Source organism: Lineus longissimus, chromosome 9 (genome assembly GCF_910592395.1).
Source record: "Lineus longissimus chromosome 9, tnLinLong1.2, whole genome shotgun sequence".
Taxonomy (NCBI): Eukaryota; Metazoa; Nemertea; class Pilidiophora; order Heteronemertea; family Lineidae; genus Lineus; species Lineus longissimus.
Window position 1 is genome coordinate 2,470,206 of NC_088316.1, and position 27,966 is coordinate 2,498,171.

A 27,966-nucleotide genomic window follows, 5' to 3' on the forward strand; every position below is an offset into this window, starting at 1 on the left:
GAATGATAAAGAAACTGTCAGGGACATGGTGTTAGTGGTAGAGGGAGTGGGTCCTACAAGGAAGCAATAGTTGCATTAGGATCATTCTCCTAGAAGTACTTGATCGAAGCTCTTGTTGATGTGTTCTGAAAGTGATAACATCACAAGAAAGTGTCAGGGACACATAGGGTTAATCGTGGATAGAAGGTCCTAGTTGAATACAAGGAACAGTTGCCTTCGCATCCTTCTTCAAGAAGGCCCTCGATGTGTCCTGGATGCTGAAAGATAATATCGTAATCAAAGTGTCCAAATTAGGCAGCAGTATTGTGGAAGACACACGGTCGTGACAAGTCATGGCTGATGGACTCACTCAGTTCTTCAAATTGGCTCCAACACCAATGGTTCAATTCACGGAAAGAATTTTCATTATCATGTCATGTTTTTTTAGAGGTAGTGGCAGTTAGTTCAAAAGAAGAGATCTGTAATGAAAAGAAACCTGGGTCATATTAGTTTTCGGTCTTTCTAGGAATTGGTTCCTACATATCTTCTTTGATACATTCCAATCTTAGGGAAAATACTTTGAGAGGCTGCTCGCCAGCTGCAAGTCTGTCATTTACTAAAGAAATCACTTCTAATCCATCCACAAGCCATTGAAATCCCCTCATTCAAGTGCACTGCACCAACACTGACCAAATTCGGAAGAAAAACATCAAAGATTAAATCTTTTGATAAAGTTTATCCCCAATTTCATCAATGCAATGAAAGTATTTTTAAGAATTAACTTTAATCCTCGCAATTGACTTCTAAAAGCTTAGGAACTTCATTATGTTGAATTTGCCAAATTAAAAAGTTGACCTTGTGCCCACAGGAAGAGCAGGACCCTGGGTCGATGCTTCATGCTTAATGGATCAACCACGCCACACTTTTTTAGATTAGAATTTAGATTTGAAAGTCTCGCCCCATGATGTCCGCAATTAGTCTGGCTTCAAGATGAATCAGAGACATTCTGAAGGTCCTTTTAGGGGTAACATAGTTTGAGAATTGCTTTGAAAATTGCCTAAATCTGAGGTATTTGTGGGTTACCAGACTTTAACGGGGATCATTGAGGTGCAATCTGATCATTCAGATTGGATGGCCTGGGAAGGTGTGAACAGGGTATTTTAAAATGACATCCAGTAAGTTTGTTCTCTTTGTTTGTTTTTTTCCATAGGGATTTATTGGGTATCTACCCTTGGCATAACCTGTCACTCAGCTTTGATCACAGGCACGCGGAAATAAGAGTTTAGTAGCCCCGCAAACAGCCAACAACCGTCAAAAGTAACATTATCACATACATGTATATATTACTATTCTTCTTGTGGGCCTGAACGATGCCCGAGACAAACTACTTCGATATCTTGAGTCAGTGTTGAGAATTGATCCCACAACTTCCCTGACACGAAATTTTGTGCTACCCCAGTCTGCTGGATATGCTTGGCTGGGCTGGGTGTGAAGCAAGCCACTTTACAAACAGGAGTGTCAAACCTACTTAACCCCCTGGTGACAGAAGGGCATTTATCTCACTAATGACAAGGCCATGAGATGAAAGAAGGGCACAAGGGAAGAATTAAACAGGATTTAGACAAAAAACCCTCAAAGATTTAACCTAAACACCTTGCACACTCCTTGGGGTGAAGCTTTAGCTCAAAGAATAACTTGGCCACATTTTGGGACTAAAACTTTCAGATTCCTTGATTATCTGAGGGGAAAAGCTTATTCAAATTTTAAGTCCTCCGGCGTCAGATAAAATGGTGGAAAATTCACCACCCCGGGTGTTAAAGCGATCTTGAGGACAATACATGACGTGACAATGGACTCATTAACCCTTTGTGTGTTTAATTGAGCAGAAGTTGCACTTGATGCTATTTTACTTATCTGATTAAGGCAGAAGTGAAATTCTCATGGGATCCTTACAAATCTGGCTGAGTCGGCAAAAATCAAGATAGGTTTGATGCTATTTATTCATAGCTCACAGGGTTAGTGATGACTGCCTTACTTTGTCACCAAAACATAGTCTTACCGAGAAAATCATACCTTCCACAATATAGCCAAGAAGTCCGAACTACATGTCGACCCTTTTTTGAAGAGTTGGCCCAAACACAATATGACGATTTATCACCCTAGGTCATTAGAAGTCCTCAACTATATGGCCAAAATTTTAGACATTCCCAGAGGTGGTTTTGATCGAATTTAATTAAATGGTTAAGCAAGTGCAAAAGCTGCCTTAGAAAGACTCCAAATGACCATGAAAATGTACTCAAGAGATCTAGAAAAGTTTTCAAGGGGATCTGAAGAAGTTAAGACCAAAAGTTAAGGGTTACGCTTTGTGGGCAAATAATTAACTAATTTACTGCTTGAGGGTGGCTCAGTTTAGATGTCTTTCAGCAAATGAGTAGAATTATTTTGGCGTTTTTTAACATTTTTCATTAAATTGGTTCACATACTTTTAGAAGCAATCATTGTGTTAGTGTTGACGAGATGTAGTTGGGATTTTACTAGCTTTTATTGTCATACATGTGGGATCAGCTGACTCCCACATGAGCACTCATTTGCCCTTCCAAGGGAGACCATCGTTTGTACACTTATTAGCCTTTTCAATTAGATCTGAACTTCAAAACAAACTCCTGATCTATTTTTACTAATCTCAGATAAAGACCTTCATTTAATGAATAGAATTTACTATGCAAACAATCAAAGATAAAAGGAACTTTCTAGAGAAATATTTTTAAAGTCATATCACTGACAACTATGGCTTAGAAAAGGACTAGGAACAATTCAAAAACACATTTAAAGAAAGACCTAATCAAGATAGGAGACTGTCTTCCTAATACCCTCAAATCAACTCGGACTCAATCCTACTGAAATTTGCTGTCAAAGTCCTCGTGTTTTGATAAAAATGGGAAAATGTTGATTTTGACACAGAATGACAGAAGTTAAGATCAAAGAAAAGTGGACTAAAAGTCAAAATAAAGACTTAGCTTTTGACTAAGTCAAAGTGAAGAAAGGGCAATTGGGGACAGTTATTTTAAGATTTGTGTTACAGAGGAAAAACATCAAGGTCCAACCGGGGATTGAACCCGGGACCTCTTGCTTATAAGACCATCACTCTACCGACTGAGCTAAAGGGAATTTCCCTCTAGCCTGGGCTAGTAGGAATGATGCCACCACTACATTTGCATGAAGCTCTCAGCCTTTCCCAGAGTTTAGCTGCTAAGTTAAAGAAAATAGCATGGTAGGGAAGTTACGAGCCTATCTGTCTGCTACACAGCTATTTGTCACCAGCATAGGCCATGACAGCCACAGCCACTAAGACAATGAAGGTTTCTTGAAACCAAGCTGACAACATTCACACTCATTGGCCTTTTGGAACATACCTTCCCTCTCATAATTAGGAAATCAACATTCCAGTCTCAACTGGTTCACGATATTAAAAATCGAATCATTTCACCTCTGGAAGATGTTTCCTACACCAGAGACTGATGAAAAAACTTGTAGTAGGCATAGCAGCCTTTGGGCTGTGAAATGGTATAAGTCAGCCGACGGTTAACTTCAGCAGTAGATTCAAAAACAACATTAGAAGATATCTATAGAAAACACCTGTGGAAACCTCGATTCACATGTACTTTATACTTGAATTTTATCTTCTCCTTCAAGAGAACATCAGTCATACTTGTTTTTCCCCATTCATTTCTCAATAAAACTGTGAAGTTATGCTTTTACATCTTAGGTGACCCAATAACTTCCAGGGAAGATTTCACGAAAGGTTGTGGCCTCTGTCCACCCATTCTCAGCTTCCTATGATCTCATAAACAAATGACCATGAACAGAATGCCAGAATGAACTTGATAACACTTTGGAAGAGTTAGTCTCATATCAGGAGCACATTCGGTTGTGTTTTAGCATATAATATGACGCAGCCCGCTTTCTCAGATATTTTCCCATGACCCTTGCCAATAAACTATGCACATCCTTTGATCAACAACAAACTTTCAATCAGATAAGCGTGCCATGGATCTGAAACAAAGGGTCTGTGATTGAAACCTAGACTTGTTCAGGGGGCCAGATTAGCTGATATGGTGCCACATGACGACACCATAAGGGCCAAAGATGGGTCATGCAGCTTCATAGCCTATAGAAATGGCCATACCCATCCATCTTCTTTGAAATCAAAAACTTTTAAGAGGCATAGCAGAGGACAATGAACCTTCTCTTGGAAATTCCTAACAACTGCTTATAATCCAAGTAGGGGACAAAAGGGAGACCTGAAGAACCCTCATTTTATAGGTCCTTGGAACAGTCTTTGCATATGCTATAGTACTTACAAACTCGAGGGTATTGCAGGACACTAAGGGATTTCCCCAAAGACACTTTTAATTTACAGGCCCTTGAACCACTTGTCAAGGCGCTGGTCCTTGCACCCTGAAGTTTTCTGGAGAGGGATAAAAGAACATGCAATCCTCTTGAGAAATTCCATTGAAGGGGACTTGATCGCAATTGAGAAAAGAACCCTCAAGTCCACTTGGTAAAGATGCGTAATTAATTGGAATATGGATTGTGTGTAGCAAATGAAACATACAGCAGCATGACAGGTGGTACTGAAATATTTGCAAGCAAAATTCGAAATACATATGCACAGCAACAATTTTCGAAATTGTACAAAAATATTGTCAGGTACAACTCATCATGCATCTAACTTGAGACAGTACCTGTAAGGACTACAGAGAAAGGCCGACTATGAATTATCACATGATCATGGGTCCTCAAATCTTTCAAATTTTGACAGTTCTATGGCTCATAATTAGATTTTATTGTATTATCAATGTCAATCCAGTGATCATTGCGTATCAAAATCGTGTAATTTGTGCGTAAAATAAGTGTCTACTTTTTTCAATTATAGGCATTGATAGATGAGAAATGCCATATCAGGGGTAAAATTGGCATATTTCCACTCAGCTTAAGACAGCAGGGGTCCTGCCACTCCTGGCTCCTCGAACAACAAAAACAGGAATTTGGGGGTGTCGAAACCAGACAACATCAAAATACTTTCAAATGCTGATTATGGGTTCAGAGTTTTACTGACCATTACTTATCTATCTTAGCGGTGTTTAAAATTGTTCAGACGCCCCTTTTCTATTTAAGGGCCGTAAATTACAGAAAACATTGCACAGTGGAAATGCCGTATTGTAATTATGGTCTAATCAATATCTGTGACAAACCTTGAAATTGATCATCAAACATTGTCAAAAGCCTAATCATAAGGCGGAATATGCTATTAAAGGTTTTCAATAGACAGGGGTGGATGAGACACTTCAGTCTATCCGACCGCCAAATTACAGTAAAATCCTCCAATTTAAATGCCGTGTTAATTGCAGGTTAAATTGATCAAAATGTACAATTTTGAACAGGGAATGGTAAATAATGGTCATGGTAGACACTTAGGTCTAGTTGATGGCAAATTGGCACTTTTGGACAAAGCAAGAAAATTTTTACTTTTTCATAGAGGAACCTGCCATGAATGGGTTAAAGCAAAGATTAAACTTGACACAAAAGTAACAGAAACCTCAGGCTATCACAACAAAATACAGTAGATCGAGTATTAGAACTAGAAGCTTTCAGAAAGAAAATTTGCCCAAGTATGTAAATTATTTACTGAAACCCCAGTACCACTTGAAATAAGTCTAAAGTAGGTAAAACAATAATATTGCCAACTGAAGATTTTCATTGTTGAGATCAGGTTCTGTTGCTCAACCTTGGACACCCACTTCAAGTTAGGGCCAAGGAAAGTCTTGCTAAAACAACAGGACTTGGAATTAAATAGGCCCGGTGCAGTCAGCGACCTTACAATAGTCCTTGGTTGTAAGAAGGAAAACAGCCCCAGGGCTTCTGGAAGAGTAAGTTTTGCTAGCACAAGAATTAGGATAGGAAAATAAGTTTCGACCAGGACCTGAATGTTAAAGGGCCTAGGAAAGGTTAAATTGTTGGAAGTAAGGATCAAATAACACGGACAGTACAATATCACTTGACTTCATGGCCATTGTAGCTTACTGTAGTCGTCAAAGTAACATTCCTCTTTGCATGTACGATTCTAGCAAACACGCAGTATGTATACAACCTAGTTGCATCATTCAATAGATTGTTACTACAGCTTGAGCAATCAAAAGTGTATGTTTCGGGACGATTAGAGCAAAGTTTCAACATCTACCACCAGACTAAAATATCTGCCACCATGCAACCCGACGAGAAGATAGTGCTTTGCTCAAGGGTACAAGATAACACAGATTCTAACAGGCGAGTTCATAATTGAAGTGTACTCCAAGAAATGGCCAAAGTGATTGATACCTGTGTTCGAAGATAACGAGATGATTGAGATGCGTAGCAAACCTGGTCGAGTATGAATCATAGCTTTAACTGTGTGTTCCACACATTTTAAAATCGCCAACATCGCTAACATGTTGACTGCACGCCTCACTTACACTCCTGGTTCATGTTTCGCTAACTGGGGTGCTAACACAGGCTAGTTTTACCTGCCCGGCTATTAGCTATTATTGGTGTTCAAAACGTAGACTGATTCTTTTTCCTTTTTTGATAAGCTGTTTTGCAGTGTAGATTCGTGCTGCTGTTCAACCTTCTAGTTCCCATTAGATTGCAAAATGTGCTGGCCCATCTCGAGAGCATCCATTATTTGCCAAAAAGAATCATTTTCAACCCATAATACCTGAAACGTTGATTCCTTCCTTGGAACCTTTCACAAGGAGACAGGTTTTGTTGACCAAAGATGACTTTTATACTGTATTATACTAGCTCTACAACACAGTGCACTGCCTTGACCCTGTGGCAGCCTTAGACAAAAACAACAAGACCAGACCATTTAGAACACTCCTTTCCTTGACATCAGGAACAGGATTTTGACAGTTTCAAAGAATATTTGAGTGTAAATATCACAAATCTTATGGGCAAACCAGATCAGTGTCAAAGAATGGGTTGGAAATTTACCACATTAGTCATGAATAAACACCATTGTTTTCTAAGTAGTAGAGAAGGCCATCATAATGGTATGATAATGATTGCAAACATATTAGCCAACACAAGGCTGTCAAATATTTGATATCCTAACTGGCTTTTTCCTGGATCCCCTCCCTGTTTAAACATTTTGTGGGGATTCAAACTTTGCCAAAGATTTGGAGAAGAATACAAGTTATTTTCATTGGATGACTTTTGACTTTACAAATGGAACAAGCGCATTTTTGAAAGTAAGATTTCCTTGAAGCCAGTTGTTACAGTGCTGGTTGTGGGAGGAACGTTTGCTGATCAGTAGGCCCCAGGACCTGTTTGTTTTTGTAAGAGGTGTGAACAGTTATTTGGGTTGCCTTGGAAGGGATTCCTTGCAAATGCACACTGTTAATGGTTTAAAGTGCACAGAAACAAGCAGAGGACATTTTATGATATTTTTTTTTGGTGGGACCATGCAAACAACAATAAGACATCAAGAGCAGTTTCTCACAGAGTGTGAAGAAACTCAGCAGTTGTTGGGGGTGTGACAGCGGATATAGTCCCCCTGGAGTCATAGTCCGGTAGCATTGTATTTGATCAATTAAGCAGCATGATCTATTGTACCGCTAACCCTAACCAAAACATTTAGCAATGCGGGCTATTGTTACACGGACTATCAGCCCTAGGACTGCTATCCCTTGCACAGGGGGTCAGAGAATTAAAGGAAACCTGTCACGAAACACTTTAAAACAGGGAGTTTTGAACGGGCCTGGTAAAAACCATGGGTTTTCAGTCATAAATCTGTTGAGGAGTTTAGAGGACACCAGCCGATGGCACACTACCGGTACAGAACTCCTTTCAAGATAATGTATTGTAACCAACCAGATAATCAATCACTATCATGATTCTGTGGTATTTGTTAAATAACAGTTCATTTTTGGCACTGGTAAGATTCCTTTGCCTGCAACACAGCACAGCCGCTTCAAAAGTGAAACATATTCTATCTACCTCTGTGGGCTGATATTCCAAACCTAATTTTCTGTCTGACATAACATGCCTCTGATCTATTTCTATTCACCGCTGATTCAGTTGGCTTCCAAGGAAATTGGAAAAGATATTGCAAAGAGCGACTGATTAACGATATGTAGTTGTTTCCCCAATACCGGCCAAGACAGGGCCAAAGACTATTAGTACTTTTATATAGGACATGCTTTCTATTTGGGCCACAGGGATTAAAACAGACAACCAATGGATGTAAGTAGGGTCATTGGGTAAAAATACCCCTAGTTACCAAATGGGAACAGCCAAGGGGAACACTTTACAAAAGACTGCCAACATTCTCGATTTATTTTTAGGTTTAATAGATCAAATATCTCATGCCTGATTTAAATTGGAATGACTCGAGCTTAATCAAGTGTGATACCACTTCAGACAACTTGAAGACGGCGCATTAAAGTCGAGAATAAAAGCGTAAGACACCAGTTATGCATAAAGTTATCGATATCGAGATTGTCTAAACAGAAAATGAAACACCTCCAATAAACACATTACATATTATCTTGGTGTTCAAATGCAAGATTGGTAGAAAATCTCTAACAGACTGCCACAAGTTTTTGCAATTGATTGAGGAGTATAAGTCAAAGAAGTTTCAAAAGAAATCTTACATTTGGTACACTTTCTATTTTTGTAAATGAAATAACAGGTTTTGCCCCTTGAAGGGGTCTAAAGTGCTCTCAGAGACCAAACCTAATTGTTGGCAGAGAGATGTCAAGACCCCCTAGAAATAATGGACAAGGATAAGAGCTTTAGACTGGGCGATCGATTTTCAATCATTCAAAGTTGGGAAGAATTCCAAATATTCTTAGCCAAAAAGCTGTAAGGACTTCGTTCAAGGCAGTCTGTGTCGTTGTTGGACATGACAGGGCCTTTAAGCAAGGCCACAAAACACCTCCTGAACCAACAAAAAAACAACAAGTTGCTTTCTTGACCAATTGAAGAAGTCAAGAAGGTGTCTTGTGTGTTACATGATGCCAAGGATAGCTTAGTAATCTATAATCGATAATGCAAAGTTTAGGCCTTATACATGACTTGAAAAATGTTCTACATTTGTGGACAAACATCCCAAAGGACCTTCTAATCCCCTAACTTCGAAAAATAAGTAAAGTTAGGTGTCAATCTGGTGATATTGGGTAAGAAGTTGACAACGCTTACATTGGGATTATTACGACTTAGACAACCTTTCGAGATTCTTACTTCAGGGATGATGAGTTCTTATGTCATAGACCTTTACTGGCGAGGTCCATATAGGAAACACAGTTGAGAACTTGAGGGTCAAGATGATGTAACAACCGACTGTTGCAGAGTTACTAGAGGCCAGTTGATGTCATGGGTTGACCAGAGGTAGCTTGGTGTTCCACTCAGCTGCTACACAACCGCAGTGACTGGGTAGGGTTAAACAAGAACTCAAGGACGTACCAGGTTTTCAGAGAGGTTAGCTGGTGTACTCCCTTCACCCGGAATAGAAGCCACACTGGACCGAAACATAAGCTCAGAGAGGAATTTTTTGTAATGAGGATTCTTTTTCCAACTTTACAATGGGGTTGTTTTGAATGGAGAGAAATCCTATGAAAACACATTGGAAATGTTACACAAACTATAAAGTCTTCCGATTAGTCTCTGAAAACACCAATAAAATGTAGAAGCCTTTCTAGATGTCCTTTTTAGAGAGCTAATGTGTACATAAAACTTGTGTTTCTGGATTTACTCCACCTAGAAGTTGGATTTTAAACAAGAGTAAACCAAATGGAGCCTTAACTGGTTTACATAGTGAATGAATAAGTTAAAGAGTGGTGGAATAATATTTGAGGACCATCGATTTATGGGTGGGAACTGCACATTGCTTTGGAGTTAATTTGTTTATTTGACAATTTTTGGAATTTGTGCAAGAGATTTACTACATGTTAATTTGAGTGTGGATTCCTTGGTTCAAGCACCCCGCAAACAAGACATTTTATCGCTATGACCACCAATTATTATCACAGTGATGGGCAACAAAAATATCTCCAGTCTGCAGGTTAAACTGATTCCGCTGGTTTGATATTTTTGATACAACTTCTATTTTTGTACAGTCCAAGTCACAATTGACTTCCTTTATGCTTTGTGTCAGTTGCTCTATGCTTCGCAAAGGTTACGCGTATATTGACATGGCACACCACTGACATGATTTAAGGGATGTCAATTGTGATTGGGACTGTATTGCACATGCATCACACTTGCTGAAGACTGACTTAGATTTAGTGCACCTCTAATCAAATAGATTCCCTGGATCAGGGCTCTATTTAAAATGGAATTAACAGAAAAGCTACCAAACAAACACATCTACACCAGAGTGGACAACCTCAATAGACTTTGTACTTGCACTGAGTCTTGTCTCGCAGGCAAACTGTCAAGGATTAGGAGGCGTCCTTAGGTTTGGAGGACTGAAAAATCGCTTTGTTGGAATTCAATTGGTTTCAAAACTTTCAAAAGCATGATTAGGTCTTTACATAGAGATTGTGAACAGAAGGTATGCCTGATATGGGATTTGCAAAAGCTCACAGTCCAGTTTGAGTCTGACAATAAAGTTTTACCAAAATCAAAGGCATCAAACAAAACTGATGGAAAATGCAATTGGAAATTGAATATGGCTGAAGTTTGGTATGTTGAAAAGAAGACACCTCAGATGGGTGTCAGTGGGTTACCTTAAGAGGTATATATGCCCGGCCTGGGATATGCTCCTGGGCTTTACCGGGCTTGACTGAAAGATGGGGGTCTAATGCGTCGGTAACGCGCCTTGCTGTCCAAAAGAAACACCCCCGTCACACATTTTCTGGTACAAGGATACTCTACACATGTCATCGGGACTGACCCCCCCCCTCTCCCCTGGGAGGTTATCAACCAACTGTACACTTTAATCCAAGTCTATCCTGAAACTTTTCAGTACCAAATGAGCTGCTCCTCAGGAGTACGACCTGTCAGGAGAAGGTTGACAAGTGCACAAAAAGACCATAGACTGGCCACACCAAAGAAAACAGGACATAACAATTTTTCGCAGGAACCCCAACTGAGGGAACAAGAAAACTAGGACCAGCAACAACATTCCATTGGCTCAAATTTTGTCAACAGAAAACTTGGAAGGACCCCCACAGAAGAAGATTCCTCCAAGGGCAGAGATAAGATTCCACATGACCATGTCCTGTGAAGAAACACATCTTTAAGTCACTTTAAGATATGCAAGTGTCATTTTAGGGCACTTCTAACAATACTAATTGAAGATAATGACCTTTAATGATCTGAAATAGTGTGGTTTGATTTAGTGTTTTCCTGTATATGCCGGCCTTGGACAATGAACTTGACTTTTTAATTGGGCACATTTTTGACTCCATAATGTAATTTCTCAACTTAGGTTTATTGAGTGGACCCAAGGGGTCACTGAGGATAGGGCCTAATTTGTGGAGTTGGTAATTTTTTTTATGGATATCCTCATGTGGTGGCAAGGGATCGTCCTTTAATTTTGACAATGTTGATCAAGTTGGCGATAAGGGTTGGAATCAAAAAGGGGTATTTTGGTAGAAGTCTAAAGGGTTTATGCCTGTTTCGCCTATTCCTGTTTCGCCTATTCCTGTTTCGCCTACAAAATTCCTGTTTCGCCTATTCCTGTTTCGCCTATTCCTGTTTCGCCTACTTTCCAGTACCCCTACAATAAATCGACTCTCCCAGGGGGAACCTTAGGGATGCATGTCCATTTTATGGGGAAACCTTTCTCAAATCTGATGAAAGGGTAAAATTTTCTTACTATTTTATTTCTTGCCTTTTAAAATAAGCTAAAACATAAGCCGATGTAAGCTATGTATAATTTTCCAAAGTTATTCCGAATAATACTGAAATAATTGACATGTCGCTAAATCCATTATTTCAGACTTTATTCTTAATGATAGCCTTTAACACTATAGTAAGGGACGATTCATATTCCTACGTCTGTGGGGAGGTTAGCAATACATTTGAATAGGCGAAACAGGAATAGGCGAAACAGGAATAGGCGGAACAGGAATAGGCGGAACAGGAATAGGCGAAACAGGAATACACCGTCTAAAGGTAGACCAGCTAAAGCTTTGAACTGAATTGGTGGGCAAGTGCCAATACCTCATGGACAATTATGCAAGGGGATACTTCCCTGTCTGATATATTGGAAATTTTGAACAAGGATAACACAGCGAAGACCAGGATGGCATTCTAGAATTGACCAACTCAGCCCAAGTTCATGTAATTTAATTCTTGTCCTTTGAGCTAATTAACAAATTACATATTTACATGGAGGGTAGTAATCAAGAAGTTTTAATGAAAGACTTATTTTCCAACACACCACCACAAACAATATAAAATCTTGTAATCTCATCTTGGTAAGGGTAGCAAAGTAATTAAGGCCCTTATTCTAGGGATAAAGGATCTTCTAAAGCTCTTCAATAAGCATGACTTTAGGGTGGAAACAATTGGCATATAGATCTTCAGCATTTAAGACTAAGTAGGTAATTTATGGCTCCTTCCAGTCATTTCCAATTAATTTTAAAGGGCCTTAACGTGTGTACCTTGGGACCCATGCTAGGGTTGTCATAAGGTACAAGGGAAGAAAAAAAAAGGAAATTTGACAAAATTTGTTGCAAAAATGTCGTGACATAAGTATTTCGTGCAAACTCTATATTTACCCTCAGGTCCATCTGTATGATTAATGAGGTTAACAAGGGCATATAATTGGCATAATTAGTGATCTAGATACTTTTTGTAATTATCTCTGTTTGGATAGCGTTGTTGTCATTGCTACCAATCAGTCAACTGGGCCATTTGGATGGAGACCTAACCTTGAGGCAATATATCCAACCACTAAATGGTACAAAGCAGTGCTCTCATAAGAAGCAGCATCTGTTTTTAAGGCACCACCTTAGTCACAGAAGAAGAAAAATGGGCAAGAAAAGATTAAGACATAGGCCGAGTCTGAACCAGTTGAAGAGAATAATATTCTGAAAAACAATTGTGTAACGGTACTTTTTTACCTATTTATGCCATTTTGTGTACCTTTTTTTCCGGTACCTTTTTTTCCGGTACCTTTACTTCCAGTACTTTTATTTCCTGTACTTTTATTTCCTGTACCTTTATTTCCGTACCTTTTTTTCCTGTACCTTTTTTACCGTATACCGTGTGCACCAGGTCGCTTCAGTGAGTCTCTGTAGACCAATTCAAAGGGCAAGGCAAGGCAAAGTGATTTGCAGATCCCATTACATCTCGGCACCTTCATTGATGTACAAGGTCTTTAAGTGGTCAGTCGAATGATCATGTCTGAGTTACACAGGAGTAATACAACTGCCACAACTGTCATGACACAAGATAATGATATGAGACTAGCTAGCAGTCTCATACCTCAGACAATGATATCCACTTCTCAAAATCAAGTATCTATGACCTGATTTGTTCGGGTGCAGTCTTGCGTGGAAATGACGGTCCAAGGGTTCACGGCATTGTTTGCATGTACTTGACCACCATTATATTATGGAGGAGACGGGATCCCTCCTGTGCCATTGGACGGACTTGAGGTGAAAATATGGCGTGTACACGATATACTGCACAGCATTCGAGGCATGTATTGTTAACAAAAGACAAGAAGAGAAGTTCTTAAGCGCTTTGGGACAGTCTAGTTGCACAGTTCAAAGCGCTCTATAAGAATTTACATTTCCTGATTAAAAGCCAATACAATGAGATTTAATCCTTTTAATCAATGGTCAGGTGAGAAATTGCTTGGGCAAATATGAAATTGTAGGTCCTGGGCAACCTTTGTTTGGCCACTGAACTCCGAGGTTTGTTTTCAGTTTGCCACCCGCACTAATATCTCAACCACAGAAACATCAAAACCAAAATATGCCAAGAAATTCCGGGCAAGTCCAAGAAAACAAATTTTAACACAAAATCACAATCGTTTATAGAACCAAGTTAAACTTCCTATTTTTAAATCCACTTATTTAAGGGGTTTTAATAATGATATCATAAATGTTATTTCTAAATTGCTTACTTTAACTTTTTGTAGAACCCCAATTAGTGATCCATTTTCAACTCCACACCTCATCACGCAATCCCATAAAAAGTTTTCAAAAGTATTATAAAAAGTTACTTTGAAGTCAACAGAAGTGGACAAAGCTAATAAAGTGTACTGTGTAAGGTTATGTTGTTCTGTTTAAGCAAGATTTTCAGCCCAATTTCCCCCTTATAATTCTTATAACACCTTTTCACCTAAGATTTGGTCTTTTAGCAGCAGAGCCTAAGTGCATGCCTACAGGCAATGGCCCTTCCCTGTTTTGGTTCGAGAACGGAGACAAGACCACAATTGATTTTTTAAACCTTTTAGCAGTTAAATTGTCAATGTTTGACCGCGACGCATCAAAGAATGCGTCAAGTAGTGAAACTGAACTTCGGATATGATATACGGGTTAGTCTTGCGAGTAACTGGTGTGATTTAAATTGGTGATTGACCACGGAAATATTTTTTTAATCGACAAATTAGACAGACTTTGATATTTCCACTCTTTTCAGCCAACTGGCAGAAAAAACTCAAAACACGCCCCCTATTACCCAATTAGCAAAATTCGAAATTAATTTTTTCATCAAATAATTTCTTTATATCTGTAGACTTGCCACAGCAAATATTTTTTCAATACCTCTCCAAATATGTACTTGAGAGTAAAAAACATGCACTCGTCTAATAGATAGGCCTTGACCCTCCAACCTATGAATATTCATTAGTAGTCTTGTCTCAACAGCTATACACCTGGAACAAGTTGCTTTTTTTCACGTTTTTTTTCAAGTCTGCAGGAGATATTTGGAACTGTTCACTGGTTATGTGTGTGTGACCATTCAGGACAGCAAACGCTTTGCGACTTCAAAGTAGGGAGCCCACCCCTTTGACAGAATATGCAAATATAAACATGCTTCTTTTACTAGCAGTACTCATAAAGAACAATGTGCTTTTTGACCCTTATAAATAGTACAGAATAAAACAAATGTCCCAATGGGTCCAATATGCCTGGTTGCACTGAAATGTGGTGTCCCTCCCATGTTGTGACAATGTCTTTCAGCCTTCCTCAAAATACTTGTAGTTACAATATATGGGCATTGAGAGTCAGTCAGGCCATGTTTCGAGATATGGCAGTCCCTTATTTATGTTCACGTTCCACGCCTCATAAAAATAAAGGGTTAAATCAAGCAGGGGGTCATCAAATGTGACTCGCTCTACCAAAACTAGGCGCTTGTCGCATCTGAACTCGACAGGTTGATACGGACTTGTTGTTCATTTCCCTATTGTAGACCTTTTGTGAAATCTATTACAAACTGATTTGGTCACATTTCACAAAAGGTCTACAATAGGGAAATGAACAACAAGTCCGTATCAACCTGTCAAGTTCAGATGCGACAAGCGCCTAGTTTTGGGAGAGCGGGTCACAAATACATTTTGGGTTCTGAAATACATCCACACTTTTAAGGTAATGACCATTATTTTACACATGACAGACCTGTTAACTAGTCTCTATTGGCATTCACACTAGGTATTCAGAAGAGGTGCAGGGAGGTGTCTTGTAATCATGGGAGGAGGTTGAGAATGGAAGTGGTTCCCCCTATGATCAGTCAGACAAAATGAATTACCTCTCAATTAAAAGACACTTATCAAGGTGATATTTGTACATTTTCAACAGGTTAGACTGATTGGAGGTGTCTCATTAAGATCTCGAGAGCAGGGCAGGGGGTCAAGTGGTCAACGCCATCACCTAAAGTGTATTTATCAAAGTCATAACATGTTTAGGAGCAGATTTCTGACTTTTATTCTGTCATTTTTAGGCCTATAGCTAGCCTTTTGTCATGGGGAGGGCAAAACACCTTATTTGCCCTTGGCCTTGATCACCAAATACGAACAGCTCCCCCTTTAAGGAGCACCAAACAGTTGACCTGAAATAAGGTCATTAACAGGCTGTAACACACGATAATTAAAGGCCTGTAACACAGCATAAGACTTGTATCACTCTAGTTTAGTCAGTCGGTCAAGATCAAATATGGAATTCTAAATACTTATGAAATGACCACCCCCTCGAATTCAATATTTGCTTATCTCGTATAGCTTGAGTATACATTGCGTCACACTGTGCAATAACAGATTATTAAACTTAACTTTTAGGCTTAACTTAATGAAATTCTAAACTTATTAATTCGCAATGTCGAAATACACTAATCTGTATTTGATATCAATTTAATTCAATGACAGATACTAAGCTTTGGCGGATAAAGCTTAAAATGATATTGGTCTGATATTACCAGTCTTTCAATGGGGGTGAGACTCTGATTAAGCATTAGAGTTTACTCCATGCACTAAATGTGGAAGGTCCCCCGAGTCTAAGGCCCTAGTCCAAGGCCTCTGGTACAAGTAACAGAGTTGGGAGTATGAAGAGTACAGATTTAATTGACACTAAATGCCATTCAAAAAAGTTGATTATATGGTAAAGTGAAGCTATTTGTACTCCAGTTCGCAACATAAACTAGCACAATATCCCACCAAAAATCATGTGGGCCTACGAAATGCAAAATAAAACCATTAAAAAGTTACTTCAGTGCATTCAAATGGCCTGAAGGGGATAGTAGCTTTTGCATCTAAACTCTTCAAATGCTGTGATAGCCACCAACTCTGGTATGCCATTGTCGTGAAGGACAAACAGCAGAAACAGCAAACCCCATTGGGCACCTTCAGGAAGAGATTCATGAATGGCATTCCATCTTCAGTGATATCTGATGAGATAATTGGAAGACCCTTTTTGTGCCCTCGTGTGATGATCTAGACCCTTCCGCCTGACGCAACAACCATGCAGACCTTCCTGACCCTTCCGCATGACGCAACAAGTGCAAACAACTTCTTTTTCATCAAGATAAAAGAGCTCTTCAATGTTTATTGTGCTATCAAATTACAAACGAGTAAATCTGAATTGAAATCCGTTTTCGATAGACGTACTTCAACTTTTCACCTCATTGTGTGTGGAGTGAATCACAATAGGATCTCCCCTCTCAGACCTTGTAGACCACAGTTGAGCCAATTAGGCTGACACTACCAGGCGGACATGCATGCACGCTTCTGCTCTTGGGGTATTTAGAGCCATGCAGATTTTCAAGTAATCTAGAAAGCACAGAATCCTCAGGAACCCAATAAGAAATTAGGATGTTCAATAGTGCAGCCTGCTTTCCCCTTTTGCAAGCCCTCCTGTCAGAAATGTAATGGTTTCATCTGTAAAAATACGATGAGAGGCCAAGCTAAACAGCCTCAACCAATCAAGGTTCTTTTTGCAGTGTCATCGTTTCTTGCAAGCAAGTTGAGGAGCATGTGAATGACCCTATTGCTTAAGGATGACTGAATCACTGAAAGCTTCTTCAAGCCAAAAATGCAGACATGAATTTACCATTAAAGGTTAATTTTGGCATGCAAATTGCTCAGACCCACAAGCAGGACACTTACACACCAGGAAATTATTAGGCCTATTCGGTACATAGGTGAAATAATTGCCATGTCCTGGTAAAATTAGCAGGATAATAAGAGAAATTCAACACAGATCTTCAATTCCAGCAAAGCACACAAATTGCAATTCTTGTTTCAAAGGCTTGCATTCAGTTGAGGGCCTTTGAACCGTATATTGGTCAATGTCGGAGGCCTTGTAGTGGCCAATAGATAATTTTCAAATTATCTGCTCAGCCATTGACATACAGACCTTCTTCTTTTCGATTGCCAGAGATTTGAGAGCAGGGAAACATGACACAGACATAATATTGAACTAGCCATGGTCTTCAAATAAAGTCAAGTTTGTCAACATTCGTGAGAGTTTCAAATCATAAACTTGAATGACTTCAATCTTTCAAGGTGTTTCAAAAGATTTAGAATTTCTTGTAGAAAGATTCAAATCCGGTTGCGGACATTTTACAATTATTCTCATGTTTGAAGAAAAAGCAGGTCTGTTGATCCCCATGACTAGACTAGAACTTGTGTTTCTATTTCAATCCGCGATTTAACACAAGAATTCAGTTGCATTTAGGCATCCAGAACTAGAAAAGGCTCAGATCTACCACTGTGCAACTTCAGCAAACAATTTTTAAGCCATATGAAAGACCAGGGTTCATCCCAACATGGGCCAGTTTCTTATAGTAGCCTTTTGGTCTGATCACTTAGCTTGTGTTTTGTTACTGTGTGCCAGGTGGTACCATGTCCCCAAAAAGCAGTTTCCTTTGCAAAATATTAGCTTTCAGTTCAATCATGGCGAGGGAAATCCTTTCATAAAAAACATGTTCCACCACACAAGAACCAAGAAGGTGATCTTCAACTAAACTGGTTTAGCTGAAGTAAAAACTGCTTTAGACTTTTGAAGTCAAGTGGTAGTAACACAATGATGAAAAAATGTTCATCCACTCTTTGCTTTCTACTGGTCAGGCAAACACTTCAGATTCCTGTTCCATTGACACATTTGAAGGAGGCCCCAGGGTAAAGAAACTGGCTAAGCCTTTTCAAGGGAACTTCATACTTGAAAACATTTTGGAGTATGTGTACCAAAATGGCCAAAGCCTGCTGCATGTCATCCCTCACAGTCAGGGGCAACTGGGTGTTGCTTTTCTTTAGCAGGGCAGCAGTTCCCTGACAGTCAGGGGCAACTGGGTGTTGCTTTTCTTTAGCAGGGCAGCAGTACCCTGACAGTCAGGGGCAACTTGGTGTTGCCTTTCTTAAGCAGGGCAGCAGTGCTGAGAAAATATGTAGAAAACTCCAAGGTTTTGAACAGATTAGTGAGAGTTAAGCGACCTAAAGTCACAACTTAAACAAATGTCCTTCCTCTTGTCAGGGATTCAGAAGTCATTTAAGTGTTTTCCAAGTAGATTAGGAAACAAAGGGTTAAGAGGGGGATATCCTAACCTTGACCATGGTGACCAAAATCTCCAGGTAAACAGTTATGTCAAGTCAGAAAACAATATGAGGTGACTTAACAAATGTTGATGCAAGTCATTTCCTGAGACAATGCTCTGGCTCAACCTGAATGACAAGATATTGAATGTTTAGCCAATCTAGGGTTGATCTTATGCAAATTACGAAATACCGCATGGTAAACTTTCTGTCATGGACATGGGAATTGAGCAGGCTTGCTCTTAAAATCTTGTTGACTTTGGTTTGAAGTGTCCTTTGTGTTCTTCATTAGCCCTGTCCTCAAGTAGGGGATAGTTTACCCAAAGGTACATGCATTTGGGTACACATGGAAAGGACTTGCATGCTCATTGATTTTGCAAGCAAAACATTTTCTACTTCAGGAAATGGTTACAGAATGCTTTGACGCTTTATTTTTACTTGCCAAGGCTTTCTATTTAACAGGACCTGGGCTTGAAACAACAAGATGGCAAACCCATTATACCTTTGGGGAAAATCAAGCCCAGGAAATCCTAAACACGTATGGGTGATTGCAATTCTTTATAAACAGGATAGAACTTCGAAGATTTCAAGCTTATGCCTGTAAAGTTACCCAAGAATACACCCAACCAGGACACATTCTAGCTAAGGCCTGAAAGTTACGAAAAGGTATGCAACTTAACATAAAACTTATACAATACGGTCAAAGTGACTGTCTGGTTAGGTGCTAAAATCTAGTCTTGAAAACTGATTTGATGCCTTTCTAAGTTCTGAGTATATAGTCAGATATCAAACAACTCCCTCCTCTTCACCAGGTCTGGTGTGAAGATTGACAAGGCCAATAAACCAAGGTGAAACATTGAACTCTCAAAATAGAACAAATGGTAATCTTGTGAACTCATATCTGTATTTTACACTTGAGGTACAGCAAGCCTCGCATAATGACACGAAAAGAGTTTCATGCAATGAATAACATAGGTCAGGGTCATAAAAATACCTAGACACACTTTTTAATTGCGACCCAATTGAGGTGTAATTATGCTATTAAAGAGACACTATCAAATGTCCATCTGCAATGTTTCTTTATCTCAGAGAGCATGAGAGGTTGATTTTTGTTTCTCTTCTTAATGTGATTATAAAGACCTGACCTTAAATAAGAAAGAAATAAGAAGCAGTGATTGTTATACTGCATCTGACTGTAAAATTGGCATACACTGTGCAAGCAGTGTTAATGTTTCTGGTTTCCACCATAAAAAGATACCTCCATAGATAAGACAACATCTTTAACTCAACTGGATAGCCATGTTATTCATAGATTGTACAACTAAAAATATTTTTTTAAATGTATACAACTTTGAGACGAGTTTGTTACGATTTCGTGTGAAATCCAACATCCGGATGTGATTTCTTCAACATGATTCTCAACCAGCCAGTATAAAGTATAATTCCTACTATCCCATCTGATCTTTACAAAGAGTTGCAGCTATGAGCTACAAACGTTATAAAGAGGAGATGCTTGTTGAAGATGGTATCCATTAGCTCAAATGGTTCATCCCATTATTTGAGGAAGGATTAATCAAATTGTCTGATGGATTTATTGCTTGTGCATAGAATCATAGAGATCCATATCAGTGAAATCTCAAAGTGAAATCTAAACCGCGGATCCATATCAGTGATATCTCAAAGCAAAATCTCAACCGGGGACCACCCTTATCTTGAAACTTTCTCAAAGGGACAATGGTCCTGATGGTGGGAGTCCCTGTGTGACGATACAGGTGGTCCAGCGAGAACGCCTGCAGGGAAAATACCCCACGCGACATCACTTCTACAACAAAGAGGCTGATTGAAATCAAGGGATATTGTGACCGGTGTTGACCACTGGGGCCATCCCGTGCTCATTAGGGAAAACATTTTTTAGGTTTTGGACAGATCTCATTATCACCTCAGCAGGAACCTTAAACATTCTAATGATTATCTAATGAGTACATTGCACCCGGTTACAACATCATCCAAGAACATCGAAATGGGGAGGAGCTATTAGGATGCTGACCGACAGCTTTTTTGTGCCCTCTAAAAACATTTTTGTCGTTTTCGTCTAGACAGTCAATGCAACACATTCCAAGGTTTTGTACTCGATGCCACATCAGGTACCTTCAGCTTTTTAAACCAGCAGTCAATTAAAACACTGATTATTGTTGAGATTTTATTCTGTTTTTTTAAAGTTTGAAATCTTTTGATGTAGGCCTTAGGATTTCACAAGCAATTGGACACATATTTGGTAAAAATAGACACACAAACTTGATTAAAAGGGACTTATTAGGTAGATATGATAAGCTTTAGAATAGTTGAGGGAAATAATTACATTACATGCTGCTTTGAAACAGATAGCAAAATAAAGTAGGGTAGTAAATACTAATTTCGGAACGTGGTTCGGTGCTATAATCATCTTTTGTATTTGTGCAGGATTCACATGTAATTGTAGGTCTTTGTTTGATGTTTGAAGTAGCCATGATTTCGAGTGGAAAGAAGAGAAAGCAATAGATAATTTTCCAGATAATTATCAAGTCATTCATTAACAAAGGACAACCCACAGGCCATCCGGTGAACTTATCTGTTTTTCTCGCTAAATTTGGTCTGAACATGGTAGGAGGGCGTGTTTCTAGACAATGGTGTATCCTGCAATTTTAGTGCTAAAAATTGTCAAGGATCATTAACTTTTTGGAATGTTTTTACAATACAGGTTCGACAATAATTTTGCAAAAGGGCAGAGGTTACGTTGACACTTTATACATGAAAATACAGTAGAACCTCCCTTAGCGGACACCTCTCTATTAAGGACACTAGTTTTGGTCCCAAATTGGTTCTTTCCATTCAATTTGACCTCTCTAATCAGGACACCTCTCTAGTAAGGACAACACTTGTCAGTCCCAAGGGTGTCCTTAGTAGAGAGGTTCTACTGTACTTACGACATCACTTTGGAGTGGAGTGAACAATGAATTTTTTGGGCATATTCTCATAAAACGAAGGTTCTTGCTACATGATGAATAAGGGTATGCGACAATTTTCAAATAATTAGGTCAAGAAAGAAATATAATACCATGATGTACAATGTATGTTTTATAGAAATGGTTTACAAACATTGCGGTGGTGTCCTTCGCATAAAATACCAACAATTATTATATGATTGGCTCCTACAAACATGATGAACAAAACTAGAAATTAGTCTGACTGTCTCTCATTCAGGTTTATATACTAGATGTGCCAAAAACTGCTCATGCTTGCCATTTTAAGATATATAAGCAGTCATGTTTTAAGTATAAGCAAAAACTCATTAGGCCTACTTCAAATAAGGCATAGTGTGTTCACAAGAGTAGGTCATTTTGGTAACATGTCCCTGGCAGACCACCCCTTCCCCTGGCCGTCGCAACCACCCAGGATAACCTCGAAGAAAAATGGGCAAATGCCAGTTGACTGAAGGAGACCTTCTTCAAATGAGATGTATAATGGGTGGAAGTGGCTGGATTCTCTATCGGACTACACCACTGAGATGGTCAGCGGTCACTGAAATGATCTCCACCAAATTGGTGGTCTTCATAACAAGGCCGGTATCGAATGGTAAATGACCATTTGCACTGAGAATTAACTTGGACTAAAGGTCATGGCTTGAGTCAAAACAACCCATGGTTAACTACCTTAATTAGTTAACCCATTTCTGAGTAATTAGCCTATCCCATTTCTGGCAATATTTACAGCTAATGTGCAAGCGCTTTGAGTTTATGATGCAGGGTGGGCTTACATACACTGTGCAAGCAGAGTATGTTTCAAGTTTTCAATACAAGATATACTTCAGCCGGTGTACTAACATTCTTCATTTTAAAGTCACCATCATCATCACTATCTAACATATCGAAAGTAGCCAATGTGATTATCAAGTATCTTATACCTCCCTACCTCTATTTCAACTGTATCAAACTAAAACACAGTCAACTAAACTTATCATACATGTAGCTTGGCCTAATAAGATTTGGGTGGTGGGCAATTTTACCCCCAAGGACCAATTTTTACCCCATTTTACGGGTGAGTTTTTGACACGGATTTCACTTCTATTCAGGGTCTATCAAAGCGTATAAAAATCAATTAGATGATTGTTGATGTAAGGTGGAGACTCCAGAATCTCGAGTTACCAGATACCCATAAACAAACCTATCTTCCTTCAGTACTGGTTATTCAATTACCCCAAATCGCCAAGTAGGCTACAATAGTAAAAACATGTAGACCAATCATTGTGATCATACACCAAAATACATTTTGTCATTACTAGAAATTGCATAGGCCTCAATACACAACATGCCTATGGTAAGAGAACACCGTTGTGATAATTCAAAAATTACAATTATTAGACAGATCATTTTGCCACCCACCAAATCAAAACCAAATCAGATCAAACGGGATGGGACACAGTCATGATGGTAGGTTTAATGAGATTAATTGAATAACCTTCGAATAATTGAAACATATCAAACAAATCTCGGATTCAAAATTAAACCCATGAAATGATATGAAATGACACTAAAGAAACTTATCACCTAAATTGGGAAATAAAGGTAAAACTATTGCAGATTTAAATGGATTACCTCAAAGATATAGAGATTTTCCAAGTCTTAAAATAGTCTTACAATCATGATCAAAGCATACAATTAAAACAATGTCTAATCCGACAGATAATCCAACACATTTGTAAACGAAAGAAACAAGTACCAACTCAAGTTATATTTTGTGTCCACCGAAACTTGGCTTGATTACGACTACACTTTTGAACAACATTGCAAACAGATTTAGTGTCAACTAATGATGAAATGGAATATAATAAGTCGAAAATGGCCGATTTTTGTTCTGAGAATATAAAAGATCATTAGTCACAATCCATGCTTTTAGATACCGGTACTCACAAAGATATAGCATATGAAAACATTTCACGAATTTCAGCAAACAGCTATTCTGACATTGAAATAAATCTGCTGACATTTGAAATTTGGGATTGAACCCACCATCCATTCTATGTTAGGAAGTTGTGCAAGACTTTCTAATCCTTTACTTCTTGAATTTTATATCAATAATACAATGTCATTAATTGGCCCAGCAAAAGATATCATCACTGCAAAGTACTGTGGATGTTTTTAAATCAGAGAACTTTCACGTTCAAAACATGAAAACTTTGACACTCAAGAGGTAAAGGATCTAAAATGAGACGAAAAGCAAATGAGAATTGGTCCTACCTTGAGTCCAGTTGAGCTGGCTGCCATTCTGTTCACCCAATACCACGATGTAACCATTCTTTGGCGGCTTGGTCACCTTGTATTTCAGGTCCTTGCTTGGGGTGTCCTTGTCTGTCACTTTCAGGAAATCGGAGCCAATGACAACACCATACAGCCCATCGTCATCTACGGCAAGATTCTCAGCTCCCTTGTTTGATTCGATCGTTGGCATACCATTGTCGACGGCGATGATCTGGATCTTCACGGTCTGTGCTGCGCTTGTGGTGGACTGAGTATTCGGGTAGACAAAGAAGTCGTTGTGGGTTCCATCGGTCAGAAGGAATGAGAAAGAATCGGCAGTGGATTCTGAGCCATCGTGGACGTAGGAGAGGCGGTTCTCATGCAGGTCCATCATGGTGAAGCTAGTAACTGGACCGTTTGAACCTTCCAACTGCAGCTGGCCTTTGGTCGGCAACTTGGTAACCTGGAAGATGATACTTTCATCGGGGGTATCTTGATCGACAGCTTTTAGCTCAAAAGGTGTGATGAGCCTGGAGCCACCTTCTTTGACTTTCAAGGGCGCAAACATCAGGACAGGCTTCTTGTTGTCGACACCGCTCAAAGAGATTCTAAATGTCTGGAAGACCGAGTTGAAACCATCGGAAACTTCGAATTCAAAGTTGTCCATCTTGACTTCATCATTACTGGTGTGGACATACTTGATCTTGTTACCGGCAAGTTCCAATTGAGTGAAGGTGGTGATGGGGATGCCAGGGTTGTCAGTGCTCTCAAGGTGTCCTCGGGATGGAGGTTTGGTCAGAGTGAAGCGGAGATTCTCATCAGGAGTGTTCAAATCGGAGGTGCTCATGATGTCAGTGGTCAGGGTGACGCTTCCTCCTTCAGGCAAGTTAACTCCCTGGTTCAATACTTCTGGATAGATCAGGTCAAGTCCCTCCAAGGTGACAAAGAAGTAGCGATCAATAAGAGGGTTGGTGCCATCAGTGATGTCAAACTTGATCAGATCCCTGTACCCACCCTTGCCCTTGTCCAAGTACCTAATGCGGCCAGTATCGATGTCAAACTGGGTGAAGTTCTGACCTCGGGTTAAGTTCCTGACAACACTTCCAACAACCATCTGGAGTACACCGAACTTTGGTTCCCGTCTTACAACAAATTCCAAGGTGGCATCATTCGTGTCTAAATCTGTTGCCTTGAGATCATTATTGGTGATGACCTTGGCTTCGTCACGCTTGACCTCTAATCCATTGTTGATTGTCAGTCGGGGTGTCTCATCATCAACGGGGATAACAATGATCATGATGGTTTTCTCAGAGCTGAACTTTCCGTCAGTGACACGGACCTTGAAGGAGTCCCGGGTAGTCTCCGAATCATCATGTTCATAGACTATGTTGGAGGAGGAGGTAATGTCTTCAAGGGTGAATGTCTCAACTTGTTGGCCACCGGATGGAGTCTGCCGAATGATATCGCCATGCTTTGGTCGCTCAATGATCTCAAAAAGGAGGTCATCAGCAGGTACATCTTTGTCGTCAGCATTCAGGATAGGTGTATCAATCATCAGATTCATTCCCTCCATGACGATGAACTCACGTGCAGCGATCTCCGGAGCTTCATCATTTGTTGGTGTAATTCGGATGGGGAAGATGAAATTCGGTGACTGGTTGACTCCATCTGTGCATCTGAAGGTGAAACGATCTTCGATGGGTTCAATACCTTGATGGATACTCTGGTGGTAGTTGACGTTTCCATTTAAAATGTCAGCCATTGTAAAGGAGCTAACCCACATTCCCATTCTTGATTTTTCAGAGCCTGGTGCTGGTGATGTGTTCTCAATGTAACCTAGTTCTGGTTGGACAACAATCATACACATAAGATCCTCAATAGGGGTATCGTCATCAGTAACATCAATAAACTTCTGTTCAAGGGGTGCTCTTCCGGCTTCCGCAACAGTGAAGACACCCTGCCCTCCTTGTCCACCGCTGCCGGGCTGCCCAGATCCACCTGGCTTCCCAGGTTCATCTGATCCAGGTCCAACAGTGACGACAGGTGGGGTATTATCAACTGGATTGATGGTGACAAAGATATCAATGGCCTGGACGCTGTTGCCTCCGATCACCCACTCATTTGACATATCAGACAGGGTTAGATTGAAGATGTCACTTTGTATCTCCTTGCCAATCTCTCCGCCAGTATGCTGGTATGCAATGCGTCCATTTACAAGTTCTTCTTGGGAAAAGCTGTTTGTTGGGACTCCATCACGAGTGATTACTCCCTTGCCTGGTGGTGTGTCGACGATGAAGGTCAGCTTCATTGGGTCTGTATCCAGATCATCAGCCTTGAGAATGTCGGAAGAGATCACAGCAGATTTCCCTTCATCAACTTCCAAGTAGGCACCCAGTGTTCCTTCGGGCATGTCTACTAGAGTTGGTGCCTCATCATCAATACTGTGGACCCTTATCTTGAATTCAACTGGGATGTGATGAATGCCATCAGTCACATCAAGAACGATCTTATCACCATCCATCTCAACTCCAGTATTCTTGTATACAACTTGTCCATCCACAATATCTTTCCTGGTGAAAGTGTCACCAACACCAAGTTCATCTGGACCGAGCTGCAAAACACCATTTGTGGGGGGAGTAACAATGGTGAAGATAATCGAGTCAATGTTGGAATCCTCATCATCAGCATCTAAAACATCTGTGGTGAGGAAGATGAAACCATTCTCTAGGACAGTGGTACCAGTGTTCTTGATTGTTGGCGGTTTATCGTTGATTGGCTTGAGGAAGATTGTGAAGACCTGATCAGGGGCGACATTACCATTCGTATCTTCAACATCAAAGATGAACTGGATGGCTCTCTGGGTGACTCCCATCTCAACATCTGGTGGCAAATACGAAATCTTCAAGTGAGTGACTTCACCTTGTGTAAACATGGTGACTTCTGTGTTGGGATCATCAGTAAGGACAAGCTTTCCTGCTCCAAGAGGGCTGCTTGTGTCCGAATCATAAGGTCCTTTGGTTACTGTGAACTTGAGGTTCCTGTCAATTGTGTCATCATCTGTGTACTGCAGGACAGCACGGCTGAACGGAGACATATTAAATTCGTCAACAGTCATCTTGAGCTGAGATGTAAGGACAAGATAAGGAGGCTGGTCATCTACTGGCATAACCTTGACAACGAATTCCTGATCTGACGACTGATTTGGTGGGACATTATTATCGACAACACGAAAGCGGACCCTGTCCATGAAGACATTACTCCTCTGCTGACCAACATGGCGATAAAAGACAATACCATCGACAATGTCCTTCTGTGACCATTCCATTACCGGCAACTCCCATTTTCCATCAATCAATGTCCAAGATAATGTGCTGTTGGGTTTCTCATCAACTCGGAGAACAATTTGTCCCTCTCTGGAGAAAGGCTGCACCAAGCGGAACTGGATGGCTTCATCATCACTGTCAACATCTGTCGCAGTCAGAACCAAGGGGCTGATATCACGAAGTTCACCTCGCTGGACTTGGAGTCCTGTGTTCACATTGACAACTGGTGGTTCATCATCTTCAGGGCTGACGGTAATCGGAAAGAGGAACTCAACAACATTTTCCCCATCAGTCATACGGAAGATGATATTATCGGAAAAAGTATCGCTGCCATCATGTTGATATGAGACAACCCCAGCATCCAAGT

At 39.9% G+C, this 27,966-nt stretch overlaps 1 protein-coding gene across 1 annotated transcript in view; it reads right to left on the minus strand.

Moving 5' to 3' along the window:
• LOC135493246 (FRAS1-related extracellular matrix protein 2-like) overlaps nt 1-27,587 on the minus strand; it is a 49,989-nt gene extending 22,402 nt beyond the window's left edge. Inside the window, exon 1 of the mRNA XM_064780382.1 lies at nt 24,277-27,587. Within this exon, the coding sequence (XP_064636452.1) occupies nt 24,277-27,523 (3,247 nt within the window). The 5' untranslated portion in view covers nt 27,524-27,587. The remainder of the gene's footprint in view (nt 1-24,276) is intronic.
• Nucleotides 27,588-27,966: the final 379 nt, after the last annotated feature.